The sequence below is a fragment of the Trachemys scripta genome, chromosome 14 (assembly GCF_013100865.1).
Source record: "Trachemys scripta elegans isolate TJP31775 chromosome 14, CAS_Tse_1.0, whole genome shotgun sequence".
Lineage (NCBI taxonomy): Eukaryota > Metazoa > Chordata > Testudines > Emydidae > Trachemys > Trachemys scripta.
Genome location: NC_048311.1, coordinates 21,175,899 through 21,194,005, shown reverse-complemented (window position 1 = coordinate 21,194,005; position 18,107 = coordinate 21,175,899). Strand labels below are relative to the sequence as shown.

The following is an 18,107-nucleotide window of genomic DNA, read 5'->3' as shown; positions in this document are numbered from 1 at the left end:
AGACCAATGTGTTCAAAAGTGCCATTGATTTGGGGTGCCTTCGTTTCTGGATGTCCCATTTGGGACATCTAGGGCCTGATTTTCAGAGGAGCTGAACCTTCCAAGTTTATGTGAAATCAGAGCTGTGGGGCTGTGAGACTCAGACCTATGGGGTCTCAAGCTGGGAACCCAAAACCTGAGGCACCAAAAACCAGCAATCGCTTTTGAAAAGGTGGTTGCAAATGACTTCTCCAAAGCCACACACTGAGTGAACAGCAGAGCCAGGAACAGAGGCAAGGTGTCCTGATTATTTATTTGTTGGTCCATTCCAAGGTATCACATGGTTCTCTTTGTCCATGGCTTCCTGTGCTTTGTCAAACTGTGATCACATGGAGTTTCACCTATCAGCTTCATAGCGTAGGACGATCTTGTCACCCCTTTAGCAAGCAGGCTAAAGGAGCTCCATTCAGCAAAGATGGAATGTCAGGCAGGTCATATCTCAACAATTCCTCTCAGCAGTAGGTTCCTGTTGGGCAGAGTCCCTCAGGCTGGAAGCAGAATGGGGAAGGAGGCCGTCAGTCAGGAGGGACTGGACTACACTGTGGCTTTCAGTTGTCCTAGTGGAGGAGTCACTGGTTTGGGTTTTCTGGCAACTTAGAATTGGTTTTGTTTCTTGTTCATAAAAACTGCTATCTGTAGAGGAAAAGAGAAAACCTGTTAGCAAGCTCACCCTGGGGCCAAACATTGAGCAGATGGCCCAAACCAACTCTGAATAATGGTGAAAAGAAGAGGGAATGCATCAGAGAAGCTAGAGTCCAGCATGTGGTCCCACAATGAAGGATGAGGTATTGGATTTTCAACGGATATGCCGCTTGGTGATGGAGATTTTCAAAGCACTCTAGGGGATTTAGACTCATGCCCTCCATTAATCTTAATGGAAGATGTGTTTAAATCCCCCAGACAGCTCTGAAAATTCCAACCAGCATTAACCAAACAGCTAAAGATGGCAGTCTTAACTGGATCATGGACACACAGTTTAGCAGACATGTAACAGATGTAAAAGATTAAAAAGTGGCCCCAATTCTGAATTTGTAATTATTGAGGGCACAGATGCTACCACTTAGACACCTATTGATTGCACCCCCATGTTGGGTCATTAGGTGGGAGCCTCTCTGCTGGGAATTAACTGCAGGCACAAACCTGCACCCACAGTTACGAAGGTCAAACTGATATCTTTTTAGAAATCAGGGTTTAGGTCCCAACCTGTGACTTAGCTTCCATTTAGGCATCTTCCAGTACGGATGTGCAAATAGGCTTGACCCAAACCTTCAGTCAGAACTGGAACCAAACCTTTCTTAATGTATAGAGGCAAACCCGGAGACTCTCCCCCCATCACTCGCGCACAATTTCCTTTGTCCTTCCCAATCCCAGCCAGCGCTAGAGGTGGACATGCCAAAATGCCACCAAAAAGGGCTGGTTTTGTAAGACTCTCAACCCAAGTTTGCAAACCCAAGAGCTCTGGATAAAAGCCCAGGCATCTGGGGTGGGACTTGCAGACTGGCTTAACGCTGCGTTCATTGAGATCAATGGTAAATCTCCAGTTGATTTCAATAGAAGCAGACCTAGGTCAAGGTTGGGGGCTTCTGAAGCTTCCACCCAGGGGTACGCACTAGGAATCTGACCTCAGAAGGGTCTGAGTTTGTTCAGGTTACGGAGCAGCAAGAACTTCAACTCCCACCTACCCAGCATGAGAAACACTAAGAAATTAACTAACTCAAGCAACTCTGTAACCACCCAAGATCTCTGTGGGCTGGCAAGTTCCTGTCTTGTGTGTAAATGAAGAAATACTGATCTTAGCTGGGCTCCTGTTCTTCAGATGGACAATATGTTGAGCACATATTTAAGCGCTTCAGTTCCCCCAGTCTCCCCATGCTGAGGGATATATGGCTCTAGGGCTAGACAGCGAGGGACATCTACTTACAGCTCGGTGTCTGCAATAACATCAGGCCTCTCCAAGGTCTGCTTCCTCCTCTGGATGGCGTCCAATATCTTTTTCCTAGGCCCCAGTGGGATGTTGATGCTCTTCAGGTCATTGTCTGAACACAGCATGAGGGCCTCCAGGTCGATCTTCTCTTTCTTCAGGATGGAGATGAACTCAGACATGTGCAGGGAAGCCAGGAAGGCCTCCAGGGGACTGGTCTCGGGTTCATTGTCATCATCCAGGCCCAGCTCCACCTCCTCCCAGGGCAGCTCCTCTGCGTTCCTCTCCTGCAGGCTGTTGGCACTGCCGATGCTGTCGTTGAGACTTGGCGAGCGCTGCAGGCGGCTCCGCAGTTTGACACCTACCCCATCCAGGTTGCCCTCGCCCAGCACGCTGGCATCCTCCTGGCCGATCCCAAAGAGCCCGCTGCTGACGTAGTTCCTCCGGAACACCATGGTGCCGAGCCCAGGCCGGTTAAACAATGAGTCATGGCCAGAATCCGTGCTGACCTCCGAGTGGGCTGAGTCTATGTGCAAACCTGGGTCGCTTATGGCACGGGAGACGGTATCTTCGTCCGTTAGAAACATGTCCCTGATGTTGCACCGGGTCCACTCCTTCGGGCTGGCATAGGTGCCCTGCTTCACAAACATGACATCGTTCCCCAGCTGCAAGCCCGACAAGGACCTCACACTTTTCCTCCCATCCTCGTAGATCTTAAACGTTCCATCCACCTGCTTCTTCTTCTCCAGCTTCTTCTGCATTTTGGTCTTGCCCTTGGCTGTGCCGTGGAGGGTGGCTTGGGAATATGGCAGGGACGTCACCATGGACATGTGCTGGAACTTCCTGCTCAGAGTGCTGCTAGAGTAGCTGGAGAAGCTCATGGTGTCGGAGTTGTCAGACATCTCCTTCTTGTACCTCTTCTCCATCCGCTCGTGGTGCTTTTTCTGCATCTTCACGCAGTCCTTGATCCTCCTCTCTGCATCTCTGAAAGCCTTGTCCTTCAGCTTGCTCACCAGCTTGGGGTTGAGACTGCTCTGCTTGGCGGCAATGGAGTCTAGGTACCGCACGCACTCCATGTGTCCCTTCATGGCAGCCATGTCCAGTGGCGTATGGTAGTCATTGTCCAGACACCAGATGTTGGCCCCAAATGACACCAGGAAGGAGAGGCAGTTCAGATGGCCATTGGCTGCCGCTAGGTGAAGAGGTGTGTTCCCCCAGATGTCACATTTGTCTGGATCACCCCTAAAACAATGTTTGGAACAACTAATTAATGCGCGGTTCCGTTGGGCTGACCTTACCATGCAGATATGAAGTGGGGTTTAAAGAGATATTTATAAGACAATACGCTCATGCATTGGATGCCTCAACCCCCACTACCATACAAGCTCTTTCTTCCCCCAGCTCCCCTGCAATATAAGCAACATGTCTCTTAGCACAGCCACTACACCCCAGCCCATGAGTCCTCTGAAGAAGTGTTGTGAGTGTCAGGCAATCATACGCTTTACAGACAACCTTTCTGTTACCCATATTTAGCCAAAAGCTTACATTCATGCACCTGTGTCCAATTCACTGTCTTCTCTCCATGCTGGAGGGGGACCTGAGCTGTGAAACTGGGATCCAGATTCTGAACATCCTAGAGTTGGTGGGACTAGTTCTGGGATATTTGGTTGGCCCGTTATACAGGTAGAGGCCATTTGCAAAATTTAGATGCAGGTTCAAATCTCTACCATCTCCAAAATCTGATGGTGTTCCCAAAATAAGCCCTGTACTCTATGTGCACTTCTACAGATCCTTCCTAGGGTCCCTCCTGCTGGAGATGCCAGGATAAATGGCCACTCAAAGCACTGGACCTAAACCACATCAGCTGTTTCACCTTTTCACCTTCATGTGCACAGGACATGAACTGCATCCCTGTCTCATAGTTGTGCCCGGGGCACCATTCAATTGATAAGACCGGGTGGGGTTTTTTGCCTTACCAAGTTTGGTTTTCGATTGCACAGCTGAGAGCAAGTTGGTATTAGCACATCCTGAGAATCCGGTTTCAAAGGAAGTGGAGATTAGGTTTCCAGCCTTCTCAAGAGCCACAGACTCAACTAATGTGATTAGCAAACTCTGTAGTGATGTCAGCACCTATCGCAGCCGGCCACTGCTGGTCACCAGGGAGTTGCCCAGTTTTGCAGCCTCCCCTAATGAGAAAGATCCAATAGGTTCTATGAAACAGGATTTGGCCATAGAGAAAGTGCACTTGAGAATACTTGGGTGGATGTCTGAGCTCCTAACAGTCCCCTCTAATTGCAATCTGCTGAAATGAGACACAGCTACTCCCCTTCCAGCATCAACCATGCACTTGTGTCTATGAGTCAATGAAATGCCCCCAGCATCAGTGTCTGACACCTGTCAACAAGCCTGCCTCACTCACGCACAATCAAAATCACAGAACTACCAAACTACACTGCTATGCCGTTCCCTAGAGGACTCCCCCTGGGAGAGCATGGGACTGCACAGCTCTGAGTTCCACTGTCACCAGCATTCCTACACCTTCCCTTACAATCCTGCCTGATGAACTACAGCTGCCATTAGAGGAACAGGGTGCTCCCCCACGGCCACTGAATCACCATTTCCAAAACTTGGCCTTGCTGGGAGTGACTGAAACGGGAGCTGAGCAGCCATACTCTGCCAGCTCCTGTGGAGGGATATAATGTCTGAAGAAAGAGAACAGGTTGGTGGGAAGAGAAGGGAGAGACTGGCACTGGAGAGGCTGAGAGCTTTCTTCCATCCTGCACCGGTGACCTCCTTCCTACAGTCACAGGGCCTCTCACTGAGAGGAGCTGGGATGGAGGCACCAGACACTCCCTCACCAGCCATGGGTAAGGGCTTGGCTCCAGCCGGTCGTGCTGAAAGAGGCTAAGATGACACCCGCAAGAAGGGGCAAAAGGTGTGAGCTTCCCCACTGGCTGCGCCGTTTTACCACATGGGCTGGGACTGGAGGGAGGAGAGCTCTCCCACCACCAGCCTGGCCTGCACCATTCCCAACAGCGACTCCTTTAGCCCTAGTGTCACAGATTTCCCTTTCCAGCTCCCAGCCTCCCCTCCAAATGTTGGGAGCTTGGACCGACAGAGCCTAGACCACAGCTGCTCCTGCTTTCAGTTTTGCAAAACTAAATCCCAAGCAATGAGGCACCTGGACCCATCTAACCCCTAATGAAAAAAAGACATAGGGCCCAGTCCTGCATCCAGACTGGTCATTGGCTTCAGAAGGAGTGTTGTGCTCGAAAGGCTTCGAGGATCCGGCCCAGGAAGATCGTAGAGAGAAAAGAAAGGCAAGGGCTCAATGAACGTTAGGGATCCAGTCACCCAGCAGCAGGGCAGGGGAGGTTTATCTTGGCTGCAGGTATCCTACCTACTCTAGAGGATCTGAGCTCCGGTGACAGGTGTACTTACTTCCTAGTTCCTCTGCTAGCTCAGCCTGGCTCTCTCCACCCTAGTAATGACATGTCAAGGCTGGGAAATTCACGGGGAGGATAAATATTTGATGAATTGCAAGAGAGGAGTAAATTATTGATCCGGCTGGATTAAAGAGACAGCGAAACTGTAACAGCCGGTGCCGGCAGTGGGCTTATCGGGGGGTGAACTGTTGTTTGTTTATGTTTGCTCTGAGTGGCCACACGTGTGTCAGAGTTGGGCCTGTTCCTCTGTGCATGGATAGGAGGGTATGGGGAGAGAAAGGGGCGTGATGGAGCAGCACGTTCACATGTTATGTGTGGACTCGGAGCAAAACTCTGGTTCCAAACCTAACCACTGGACTTTGATCCAAGTATCACAACTCGGGCCCATTTCTCATGTACATGTGCTTTGGACTGCAGAGGGGGTATTTCTCGTGCACGCGACTGGCCTCTTTTGTAAAGTGCTCTTTGATCTACTGACGAAAAGGAATACATATAGAGCTAGGGATTATTATAATTATTATGCTTTCCATATGCTTTCTGTTGCCGCAGGGAGCCATTAGCAGGGGAGAAATAACATGAGGTCCAGCTGTGTCAGACTGTGTCCCGCATCCAAGAACCAAAACATTATAACTAGGGTGACCAGATGTCCCGTTTTTAGGGACTTTTTCTTATATAGGCGTCTATTACCCCCCACCCCCTGTCGCGTTTTTTCACAGGTGCTGTCTGGTCACCCTAATTATAACAAGACTAGATCTCTGCTTACTATGGCCCCATACCTGGCTCCTTGAGGCACTAGAAATGTCCATGATAAACAACTCCTTGTAAAGTGGGCACGTCCGATCCAGAGTCAGGGATAGACGATCAACAGGAGTTTACCGTCACTTACTGTTTTTAGAATCACTTCTCAAAGCAGAACCACACTTCCAGGGCATTGCACATTGTTAATTGCAAAGTCCAGGAAGTGGGAACATATTCTAATAACAGATAATACATCGTATTTATACGGCGTGACCCTTTTCAGCGTCAAAGCATTTTCAAGTGCTGAGTCAACAATCCCAGCAATTACTAATATTACCTTTTTAAAGTACTTTTAACTGGCCCCCTAGGTGTACATAAGCCGACATTGAGTCACCGTGCTATCTTATCACCGTACCGCTCACCCTTCCTCATTCCATCCCATTCCTTGGGTTTGTGTCGCTCCACTTGTGCCATCGCAGCTAAAATTAGGCAAACATTTACTCATGTCCTGAGCTTAAAGCACGTGTGTACTCCCTTTGAAATCAATGGGACTGCTTGCACACGGAAAGTCAATTGAATGTCGACATGTTTGCAGGGTTAGGGGGGCCTGGGACTGTAAACTCTTTGGGGCAGAGGGAGTATCTTTCTATCTGTCCTGTCAGCGTAATCATTCTTATTCTTTGCCTGAAAAAGCAAAACTGTCGCCAAGATACGGTAGATTCCCCTTATTAGCAACCCTTTGGTTGCCATTATCCAGCCATTGCCAATAAGCAGATGGCAAGTTCGTGAGGCTGCAGCCAGAGAAGGAAGCACTGGGACGGGCTGAGCCCAGTCATAGGCAGGTTTGTGGGGCTGCAGACAGGGAAAGTATGTCCCAGCAGTTCCTTCCCCGGCTGCAGCCTCACAGACCTGCCTGCAGCTGGGGACTTTCTTCCGAAAAATGTTCTTAATAAGCGACATGCCGTTGCCAATATCCAATCCCAGTAACCTTCAAGTCAATGGGATGGGAAGGGTTCCCAACAAATTGTGGCTATTAACTGGAAGTTGTTAATATCTGGGTTGCTATGAAGCAGAATCGAATCACCCTCAGGGGATTTCGCTCCCTCAGAAAAGACTAGATAAAATTGGAATCCAGGGAGAGCATGTGAACACCTCCAAACTGGATCCAGGGTTTTGGTTCTGTCCATGATAAACGTAGGTTTGGGTCTGGATCAAGCTGTGGATGTTGATCACTTGGGAGTTCTGGCGCATTTGAAATCCAGAACTGGATTCTGTAGCTTGAACCCATGTCAAGGATTTGCAGAGGGAACGGATCTTTCTTGTACTGGTTAGTGCTGTATTTTAACAGGTGGCTGGGATGTTATTATTTATTATTATGTATGATTTGTATTGTGGTAACGGCTAAGAGCCCTAGTGATGGACCAGAAGCCCAATGCAATAGATGCTGTACAGACACAGAACAAGACGACAGTCCGTGCCCATGTCTATTACTATATAGCAACAGTGGGGTCTAGTTGACTGGGGAGCTGGGAGCTAGTAATTCCTGAGATCAAATTCTGACTCTGCCACTGGTGCCAACTGCTGGTGCCAACTGTAAACTGTGCTGGACATAAATTCCATGAATTAAAACTTGATAGGGAACAAATATCTCAGGGGATGATACAGACTCTTTCACCTCTATGTTACCAGTTCAACTCTGGCCCTGGGGGGGTGGTAACAAAAGGTTATTCCAAGAGCTGCATGGGAATTTTTTTTCTCATCAAAAATGTTGACGAACACATTTTTTTTTTTTAATTTCATTGGAAATCTTCATGGTTTCTTTCTTGTTTTTTTTAAACTCATCATTTTTTGAAAATTCCGCTGAAAAGCCCTTTTGTAGCCAAAATGTTTGATCTGGGTAGAATTTTCAAAAGCACCAAAGTGACTTAGGAACCTCCGTCCTCTTTTCCGAAGTGACTTAGGCACTTTGGAACCCACATTTCATTGAAAGTCGATGGCACTTACTCTCCTGAGTGCCTAAGGGTACATCTCCGCTGCAGTAAAAAAAACCCAGCAGCACCAAGTCTCAGAGCCAGGGTCAATTGACTTGGGCTGACGGGCCTTTGGCTGTGGGGCTAAACACTGCAGTGTAGACGTTCTGGCTCAGACTGAAGCCCAGGCTCTGAGACCCTCCCCCCGCCCCTCGCGGGGTCTCAGAACCTGGGCTCCAGCCTGAGTCTGAACATCTACACTCCAGTTTTATAGCCCCACAACCCATGTCCCAGTCACCTGAGCCAGGCCAGCCACAGGCCTTTAATTGCAGTGTAGACGTACCCTCAGTCGCTTCTGAAAATGGGACGTAGCAATTTTGAAAATCTGACCCCAGCTCTAGTTGTTATTAACCCCGATGGCTGGCTAGGGCTCAGGTGAAATGAGTTGACAAGTGGGCAACTGCAACAGCAGCTAATGGGCTCCCTTCTTGGGAGACCTAACCAAGGCTAGGGATTGAATGGGCCATAGAGTACGAATTACCCTCCCATCTCTGCAGAGGCTGCTTCCCCAACAGGCCGAGGCACGTGGGCCGGGCAGTGTGGGACATTTGGCACCACTGCTGCTGTTCCTGCTCTGTGGATAAACTGTGGGCACCTGTCTCCTGGATTGTCCATCCAGCACCTTTCATGAGAACCAAATTCATACGTTCCCCATCTGTACATCTGAGGGGAATCCCAGTCAGCACAGGGCCCCCTCAGCAAAGGGCCAATGGCCATCAATGCGGTTTCCCGTTTATAACAATATTTTGTACCTGATTCTGCAACTTCCCGCAGGCTGGGCAGCTCTTACTCACACAAGCAGTCCCACCAAAGTCAGTGGCACCTGTCCTCTGGGGTCAAATTCAGCTTTGGGCTAAGAGGGTGCGACTCGCTTGAACTGTCTGCACCAGAGCTGAATGTGTCCCTTTGCCCAGACATCTCACAACGCTTTACACAAGTGTATTATCATCCCCATGTTACAGCTAGGGAAACTGAGGCACGGACCGCTGACGTGATGGCCAAACACAGCAACAGAGCTGGGAATAGATTCCAGGTCTCCAGGTGCCCTGTGCTCAGTCCACTAGACCACAGCTGACTGGCATCCCTGAGGCATAAGCTATATTCCCCTCAGCTTACAACAGGATGAGGGACAATTGGGAAGGACAGAAAACGGAACAGAATGTCCTGCTGTCCAGACCATTCTCCTCTGCCCCATAGGACAGACGGACAAATCCTCCCTGGCCCACCCCGTGGCCAGAGAATCCCCACACCCCTCATTGTCGAGCAGGTCTCCTCCCAGCAGATCGGAAGCTGGCCTGACTCCCATCCCAGTCATCCCTTTCAGGAAGATGTCAGACCCGATAACTGAAGGGTTATTGTCTCCTCGAAGCTGTGACACTAAATGCCACTTTGCCTCCCCTTTCCCAACCACCCAGTTAATTGGGTTCCTTTCCCTCGCCGGAGCCCAGCCAGGAACATGAAAGAGGCTTTTTGTGTAACTAATGAGTCGGACGAGCCACCACCAAACCCTTCTCTGCCCCCCTCGCCTCATCCCGCCACTGCGCTGAGGGGCAGAGACGCAGCAGTGTTTGTTACGAAATCTCCCCCTCCACCCAGCACCCCCCTCGCCATCAACCTGCTTTGTTAGCCCCTCTCAATGGGCTGAGACCATGAACTTTACCCAGGGCAGCCAGCAAGAGTGATTACTAGAAGGTCACGTTCAGCAATAGGCTATTCTTGGCTCCAGACTGACGTCCCCCTGGCCTATCACCTATTCCATACGTCGGTGTGTTCCTCCCCCCATTCCCATCCCTGCGGTGTCCAAACCCCTCACAGACATTAATGATTGTAGCATAACAGCCCTGCGAGGTGGGTAAGGATTATTATTCCAATGTTTCAGAAGAGGAAACTGAGGCACAGAGGTTAAATTAATCAGCTGAGGTCTCACAGCCAGGTCTGTGGCAGAGCCAGGAATGTAACCCAGATCTCCTGAGTCACTATGCAACACCCTGTGGAGCTTCTGTAGGATATCACAGTCCCTGTGAGGGACACTGGGCCCCTATGAGCTGCAGAGATCCAGTAACTGGAGGTGGATAAGATAAGGACATGAACATGGCCAGGGCTGTCTACACCATCAAAGCTCCTGTGTGGCGGCAGCAGACAGTTAGGTCTTGCCTGCAGAGACAGGACTGTTTTATAACCTTGTAAGAAAACCAGGCCACAAACCTGAGACAATCCAGCCTCTAGGACAGTTCCCAGAAGGTCCTTATAACATGGCCTGTTCCCACCCACCCAGGCAAAAAGCAAACCATGTTACGACACTATCAGGACACACACAAACATAACTGGGTGTCGTGGCACAGGAGCTATTGTAGTATAGACAGGGGCTGGAGGATTCATTCCAGGGCATTGGCACAACTTAGCTAGCACTGAGAGATCTATCAGCCAGGTCAGGAACTTGTTTTAAAAGAAGTCACAGCACTGCATTCCCAATAACCTATCTCCCTCAACCGCCTTTCTCTCTTTTCCCTCTCCCACACACACTTTCAGTTCCCTCAAGGGAACTCTCGGCCTCCCTCCTTATCTATGCTCACCGACTAGAACATTGCATAATAGCCTGTCTCCAGCATCCACTTCACTGGGCACAGACAGAGAGAGGGCAATTTACTGGGCTTGTCTGTCCGCCAGTACCATAGCTCCGGGTTGCTTATCCGGCACTGACAAAGAGTAGCTAGTGGGTCCTTTGTGATCCCAGCTGCCCCCTGAGACCACAGTCTCTGGCTAGTCCCCTACATCACCCCACAAAGTACTGCAGGTGAGCGCCCTACTGGCTGGAAGTTCAGATTTCTACTTGTTCAAGCAGAGACAGGACAGTCTGCTAGCACCAGAAAGAGACTGGTTTCAAAGTAAAGACCTTGACATTTGGACATTGCTCAGTTTTTATGACTCTTTCTAATAATTGTGACTAAGGTACAAATTTTAAAAGCACCTAAGTGACTTAGGAGCCTAGTGACTTAAGCAGGTTTGGAAATTGCACCCTAGAGTGGGGTGGAAAACTGAAATTAAAAAATTCACACACGCCTAGGGCGCCATGATTTGAGGGGTGGCGACCGCGGCAGTATATCAGCGGCGGGACCTTCCGCCGCCTGGGGGGGGGGGGGGCAGCATTTTGGGGTGGGACCTTCCGCCGACTAGGGAAGCAGAAAAGCTGGCGGCGCTCCTGCTTGCAGCTTGCTGCGTTCCAGGATGGCTTCCCTGACCAGTGCGGACAGAGGAATATTTTGTCCTGAGAACTGTGCCAGCCAAACTGTGCTGCAGACCCTGTCTGTGCTATGAAAACAACCCAGTCTAGCAATGATTGGCATTGTAGTTCAGCAGAGTAGGAGTGGACGAGGCTGAAACTTGTTATGACAGGACTGAATAGACACACACCCTCGTTTGCAGCCCGCAGCTACACTACCATTAAAACTGAGTCAGGGAACCTGATTACAATACAGCTCCCGTTTGAAGACAGGCTCATAATTGTATTCAAGGTGTTAGCCTGGTTCAGGGACATGCCAAAAGGCTGGAGATGGGATGGCAAGTGACCACATAGGGAGCCCCTGCACCACACACACTGCAGCCCCTCTAAGAGACCTAGGCTATACGGGATAGGTTGCCAACAACGTCAGAGATGGGACTGTGTCCTGAACTAAAGAGTCAATTCATGGGTGAAATCCACTTGGACTGACAGCATTCTGTGAGACCTTAGTCTGAATCTCAGGGTCCATTCTCTTTGCTGCGACCGGGGGCGAAGGAGAGAATTAATGGGAGTTACTCAAGAGGGCTGTTTTAAATAGACCAAGCCCAACTGAACTACTACAAAGACCTACCACTGGAGATGGATGTTGATTGAGGAGATATTTACAATAGAAGAAGTTAGAAAAGCCATCAGGAAACTTAAAAATAGGAAAGCAGCTGGAGAGGGTAACATTATTGGAGAGATGCTAAAAGCAAGTGAGGAAACAGCCCTCAGACTTCCCTTGAGAATATGGAGTGAAGGAAAGAACCCCACCCAGTAGAAGAGAGGCCCTATATTAAAATTGCCAGAGAAAGGTGACCCACTGCAATAAGTAGAGAGGAATCACATTGTCTCAGTGCCTAGGGAAATAAATGTGCAACATCATCCTGGAACATATCAAGAAACAATTAGATCTCCAATGTAGAGAGGAACAAGCAGGTTTTAGACCACTAAATTCATGTACAGACCATACTGTTATTCTCAAACAGATTATAGAACTAAATGCAGCGTGGCAAGAACCTCCTGTGATATATTTTATAGATTTTTCCAAAAGGCTTTTGACAGCATATACAGAAAAGCCTTTGGAAAATTATGGTATACCATAGAATACCAGCAAAAATGGTTAGAATCATTAAGGATCTATATCAGAATTTCACATGTGCAGTTAAAGATGGTGACAGCATCAGCCAATGGTTTGCAGTGACAACTGGAGTAAGGCAAGGGTGTATTATGTCCCCACTTTGCACTGGTCACTGACTATGTCAGGAGGAAAGTAACCAGGAGGAGGGCAACTGAGGAATTTTATGGACCAATGATAAAGCACAATGGGATGATCTTGCTTTTGTGGATGACACTGTCTTGCTTAGTTCAAAACATTGCTTAATGAAAGAAAAGATCCAGTTTTTGGCAGATACAGCAGAACAAGCTGGTTTGTTCATCGACCAGGGGAAAACAAAATACATGGGTAGCAATATCCCAGAAGCAACCATCACAATAGACAGAGAAGCACTAACAGAAGTAAGTCATTTTACCTATCCAGCGCCTGAGATGTGCAGTGCTGATGGCACCATGCTAGATGTCAAGCAACAATTATGGAAAGCAGCAAACAACTTTCACAAGCTTGAAAAAAAATGGCAAAAGTAGCAGGATTGGCGCTGACACAAAAATAGACATTTTTAAACACTGGCATCATGTCATCCCCTTTCATGGAGCAGAGTCATGGAAATCTATAACAGAAATTGACAAGAGGATCAACTCATTCCAAAGTAAATGCCTGCAAAAGATCTTCTGAGTTCATTGCAAAGAGTTTCTTGCAACATCAGGAACGCTAAGTAGAGCACACCAATCTAAGGCATCAAACTTGGGAAGACGACAACGATGGACATGTTTAGGACATGCTTTAAAGATGCCACCAATACGTTTTCCACATCAGGTGATAATATGGACACTACCTGGGAAGAGAAAAAAAGGAGCAATCTAGAGACAACAGAGAAAGAAGCCAAATCCATCAACCTGACGCCCAAACGTCTGAACAGACCAGCACGAGACCGAAATAAATGATGGACACCCTCTGCACCTGAGGGTGAGGGAGGGTACAGAAGGAAAGAAGACTCAATAGAATATTCCCCAATCCTCTTATAAAAAAGGGCATGGCCCAGATCCTGCTGCCAGCTCCACGGGAGGAATCCCATTGGAGACAGTGGCCTTCCACTGACGTAACTGACAGCTGCATTTGGCCTCTGTGTTTGGAACTCTCCTCTTTCCAACAGCCCAGTTGCTGATGAATGAATCCCTCTCTCTGGCAACTACTGTCTCTCTGGGTATGGCTACACTGTCATTAAAAACCTGCAGCTGCCCCTCGTCCCTGGCAGAATCTCAGAGCCTGGGCTCCAGCCTGAGCCCGAACGTCCACACTGCAGTTTTATAGCCCCACATGTCCAAGTCAGCTGACCCTGGCCAGTCGCGGCCATGCGGTGGGTCTTTTATTGCAGTGTAGATGTACCCTCTGTCCAGGGGCGGCAGATATAATAGGTCAGGGGAGGCTAAGCCTCCCCTAAGCCAAGCCCTGGCCCCGCCCACACTCCGCCAAGCTGGTGGGAGGCGGGAGCTCAGCTCCAGCCAGAGGCCAGCAGGCAACCCAGCACTGAGGCCGGCACTGAGAGTGGCCGGTGGCCGGGCACTGGGGCTGGCTGATGGCCCGGGGCTGGGGCTCCTCTGGCCACGGGGGAAGGGAGTGGAGGCTCGGGGCTCTGGTGGACGAGGGGGCAGTAGGGGCAGGGCCGCATGGCTAGCCTCCCCGAAGAGGGGGCTCACGTACTACCCATGCCTCTGTCTCTCCCTAGCTCTGATTGGTTGTTCTGCATGTCCTCCACTCTCTCCCACCCCAGCATCTCAGCAGCAGCCCTCCCTGCTACATAGGAGCAGCAGCAGGCCCCAGACCTCAGGAGACAGAGCCGCATTCGGGAGCAGGGAGAGAAGAAAGGGCTTTGTTAATCTCGCCCCTCAGCTTGCCTCCAGGGTGTAACGAGGCCACCTCTGTAGCTTCTGTGAACTCTGCACTGGTTTAGTTAAGCATCTGGGTATATTTCATCCCTCCCTGACAAAGTGTGACCCGGGCAGTGATGAAAACGCATTCTAAGCGCCACTGACAAAGATGCTGCATGTACCATTAATCACCAAAAGGGCATTGGCCCTTCTCCGTGCTATTTCCCCTGTCAACAGCCAATGTATTTTATGCTGTTAATTAAACACCAGCCAAGCTACACAAGAGGGTTTCAGCTGGGACCTTCGATTCCAATTAGAATTTAGAAAAGGGCCCTTCTCCACCGGAAACCTGCCTTCAGTCTCCTGGGCAGGGCAGGCTGCAGGTCAGGCTGGGGTGCCTTGGCAGAACTTTGTGGGGATCTGAAGCTGACATGGCAGAGGGAGCTGAAAATGAGCTTTCGGGTGAGCTGTGAGCTGCACTGTCAGACCAGGGGTTGGGGGGCACCAGAACTGAACACAGGGGATGCTGCAGGGAACAAGCCCAATAATGAAGCAATAATAGATGCAGAAATGAATTGGAAATGAAATAAAATGAAATACAGGCTTTGCCCTTCTCTCCGCACTGCGTTCATTTTAATCTCAGCCCTTCGGTAAAGGCCCTCTTTAACCACTTAGTGTTAAACAAGCTAAAGCCAAAGCTCAGAGCCCCCCCAGTGGCCCATTCCTGATATTTCTGCCCCGGCCCCTAGCCAGATGCCTCGTGACACACACAGAAGCTTTGATGAGATTTTTAAGCCTGGGTAAGACTATGGCACACGCATTGGTCACACAACCGTATTGGAGCCTAAATCTTCTCTCCCGAGTCTGGTACCATCTTTACCAGCCAGCCCTTCAGCTTCTGCAAGCCAGTTCACCAGGGTCCCAATTAGATGCCTGTTGAAGACAATATGCAGTGGAGTTGTAGCCGTGTCGGTCCCAGGATATTAGCGAGTTGAGGTGGGCGAGGTCATATCTTCTATTGGATTAACTTCTGTGGGCGAGAGAGACAAGCTTTGGAGCCACAGAGAGCTCTGCCTTCCCCAGACCTGAAGAAGAGCTCAGAAGCGTGTCTCTCTCACCAACAGAAGTCGGTCCAATAAAAGCTATTACTTCACCCACCCTGTCTCTCTATTGAAGACAATGACATTTATCCAATTGACTTTAATGGAGCACATTGCTGAACAGGGTAAGTCATCAGTGATTTTAAGTGTCTCCATTTTTGGATGCCCAAGAGGCATTTTAAAGGTGCTGTGCCCTCTGAAAATCAGGCTCTTTAAGGTGTCTCTTGTTGAACACCCAAGGTACCCAAAATCACTAGTCGCTTTTGAAAATCCAGGCCGGGATCACTACTAACTGTTGCCCAGATCACAGAGTGGCTGGAATCCACCGAAAGGTTACAATGGCTAAGAACTCATGCTCCTCAGAGATGGAAACCCCACCCCTCACTGACCCTAAAAACCCCAGGAAAAGCTCTGAGAAACAGGCAAACCATTATAACACACCCTCAGGCTGCACCATCACACGTTCAACATCAACCAGTATTATGAAGGCAGCGGTAAAACATGGCTCAGCCTTTGACCTCTGGAGAGCTGAGACCCAGCCCGGATCATATCACAGGAGAAATGCAGCTATAATTACTTTGCACTAATACACGGCACCTTTCATCCGAGGAGCTCAGTGCACTTCACAGAGATGGGTTGGCAACGCTGCCCAGGTCGGACATAGTACTAGACTAGCAAGGGTGTTTGCAAAGCAGGTTCAAGGTGCATTGGGAGAGATGGGAGAGTAGCAGAACAGCAGTGGGGTTGTAGGTTTGGAAGCATGTTAGCAGAGCTGTATGGGGGCTGAGCACTGGGCTAACGGGGATGTTCCAAGCCTGGAATGACAGGTACCAACACAGCTGAATGTGTGACACTTGCTCAACCCCTGCTCACGCTACTTTTGAAGTTAGCCAGCGTTATCCATCTCTCACTGCCCAGCTGCCTGGATACTACGGTGATGGGCGGATTAGACGCACCATGGATTGGCTCAGACAGACTCACTGCACATTCTAGCAGGAAAGAAAATAGCTCCGGGGAGCAGGAGGAAAGAAGTGGCAGCCTCTGTGCAGGGCAAAGGATGGAGGCCGTGTTGATCTCCTGATCTGTGAGGGGGAGGAAGATGGGTTTTCACTGAGCTGCTCCATCGAGGCTAGGAAGGGATCAGGGCAGAAAGCAGCACTTACCCTCTGCTAACTATCAGCCTCAGCGCTTCCAAGTTGCCGTGATAAGCAGCCCAGAGGGTCGGGGTCATGCCATCCTCGTCGGGCGAGTTTAGGTCCTTCCTGGTGGCTTCCTTTAGCAGGTCCAGGTAGCCATCTCGGGCTGCTCGGTGGTACTGGTCGTTCATGATGCTAAACAGTCCCCTGGCCAGCTCATCGGGGGAGGGAGGCAGGCAGGGGTATCTCAAAGGATGGGCATTGGTGCGGGCAGGAGTTCCAGGCAAGCAGCTGCCTGAGAGCCGAGGAGGGAGCTGAGAGCGGTGGTTACCAGGACACCTGAGAAGTCCTGACCAGTGAAGGGAGGAACTCCTTGAAATGAATGCAGGAGATGCCTTTTACAAAGCTCCCCCTGGGTCCTAAGAATCCTCCTCTCCCACCAGTGCAGGCCTCATGGCAAGGAGGAGAAGGCACGGTTCAGCCCTGTCCCCAGCTCCAAGCACCTTTTAACTTTACCGTCTCTATCCCGGGGCCAGCCGCATCTCCCCGGAGCCTTCCTACGGGGAATTCATGCTGGAGGCACAGAACAGGACAGGGGCAGTTCAGCACAGCAGCTCCCTTCAGGCTCTTTCAGCCCCTGGGATCTTTCTAAAAGAGGAGGCAGCCAAATGAAACACCAGGTAGCAGCATTGGCCATATCCTGCCAGCACAGCCAGTCCCCCAATGCCCCTGCACTGCTCCCAATGGCAGCTTGGGTCCATGCAGGGATGTTACCTGAGTGAACATGTCAGCACTTAGACCTGCCCCAGATATAGGGTGACCAGATGTCCCTGTTTTATAGGGACAGTCCCAATATTCAGGGCATTGTCTTATATAGTCGGGCGCCTATTGCCCCCCGCCCCGATTGTTCACACTTGCTATCTGGTCACCCTCCCAAGAGAACACATTTCGGCTTGTCTAAAAGCACAGGAACCGCTGTGAACCATGAAACAGTCCCAACTAGGCTGACCAGCTAGCAAGTGTGAAAAATCAGGACAGGGAGTGGGGGGTAATAGGAGCCTATATAAGAAAAAGCCCCAAATATCGGGACTGCCCCTTAAAATCGGGACATCTGGTCACCCTAGTCCTGACTTACCTGGATGTAACCAAGAGCAGCATTCAAGGGAGGGCCCAGACTTTGGGAGGGGAGGGGTAGTGTTTTTAACTGATTTCTAGGGTTTCTTTTTCAAAAAAGTATGGGTCAGTTTTTCACAGTAAAAGACATAATACAGCTTGGGCATGTGTGTGGGCACACTAGCTACACAGCATCAGCCTCAGCCCTCCACCCGCCCACCCCCTGCTTTCCAGGGACGCATACAGGGCACCTACAGAACTGGAACCAACAGCAAGCTCAGGGTGTGGGCTCCCCGAAATGGCTCCAAAATCCCCCCCCCACCTTTACCAGCAGAGAACC

At 50.0% G+C, this 18,107-nt stretch overlaps 1 protein-coding gene across 2 annotated transcripts; it reads right to left on the bottom strand.

The window, feature by feature from the left end:
• Nucleotides 1–26: 26 nt before the first annotated feature.
• On the bottom strand, nt 27–17,125 carry USH1G (USH1 protein network component sans). Of its 2 annotated transcripts, XM_034790450.1 has the most exons (3): nt 16,682–17,125; nt 1,961–3,202; nt 27–672 (listed from the first exon to the last, which is right to left on the bottom strand). In XM_034790450.1, exons 1-3 carry the CDS (start codon nt 16,843–16,845, stop codon nt 669–671), a joined length of 1,410 nt encoding a protein of 469 aa, XP_034646341.1. In that variant the 5' UTR covers nt 16,846–17,125; the 3' UTR covers nt 27–668. The 2 variants fall into 2 exon arrangements, with proteins under 2 accessions (XP_034646341.1, XP_034646342.1); XM_034790451.1 differs by lacking the exon at nt 27–672 and having other exon boundaries at nt 1,957–3,202.
• Between the last annotated feature and the right edge of the window lie 982 nt (nt 17,126–18,107).

Excerpts from the sequence above, each read along its gene's own strand:
- USH1G (XM_034790450.1), bottom strand. The coding sequence starts at position 16,845 with ATGAACGACCAGTACCACCGAGCAGCCCGAGATGGCTACCTGGACCTG. Across the intron at positions 3,203-16,681 it reads AGGCTGATAGTTAGCAGAGG|GGGTGATCCAGACAAATGTG; the intron begins GTAAGTGCTGCT and ends ACATTGTTTTAG.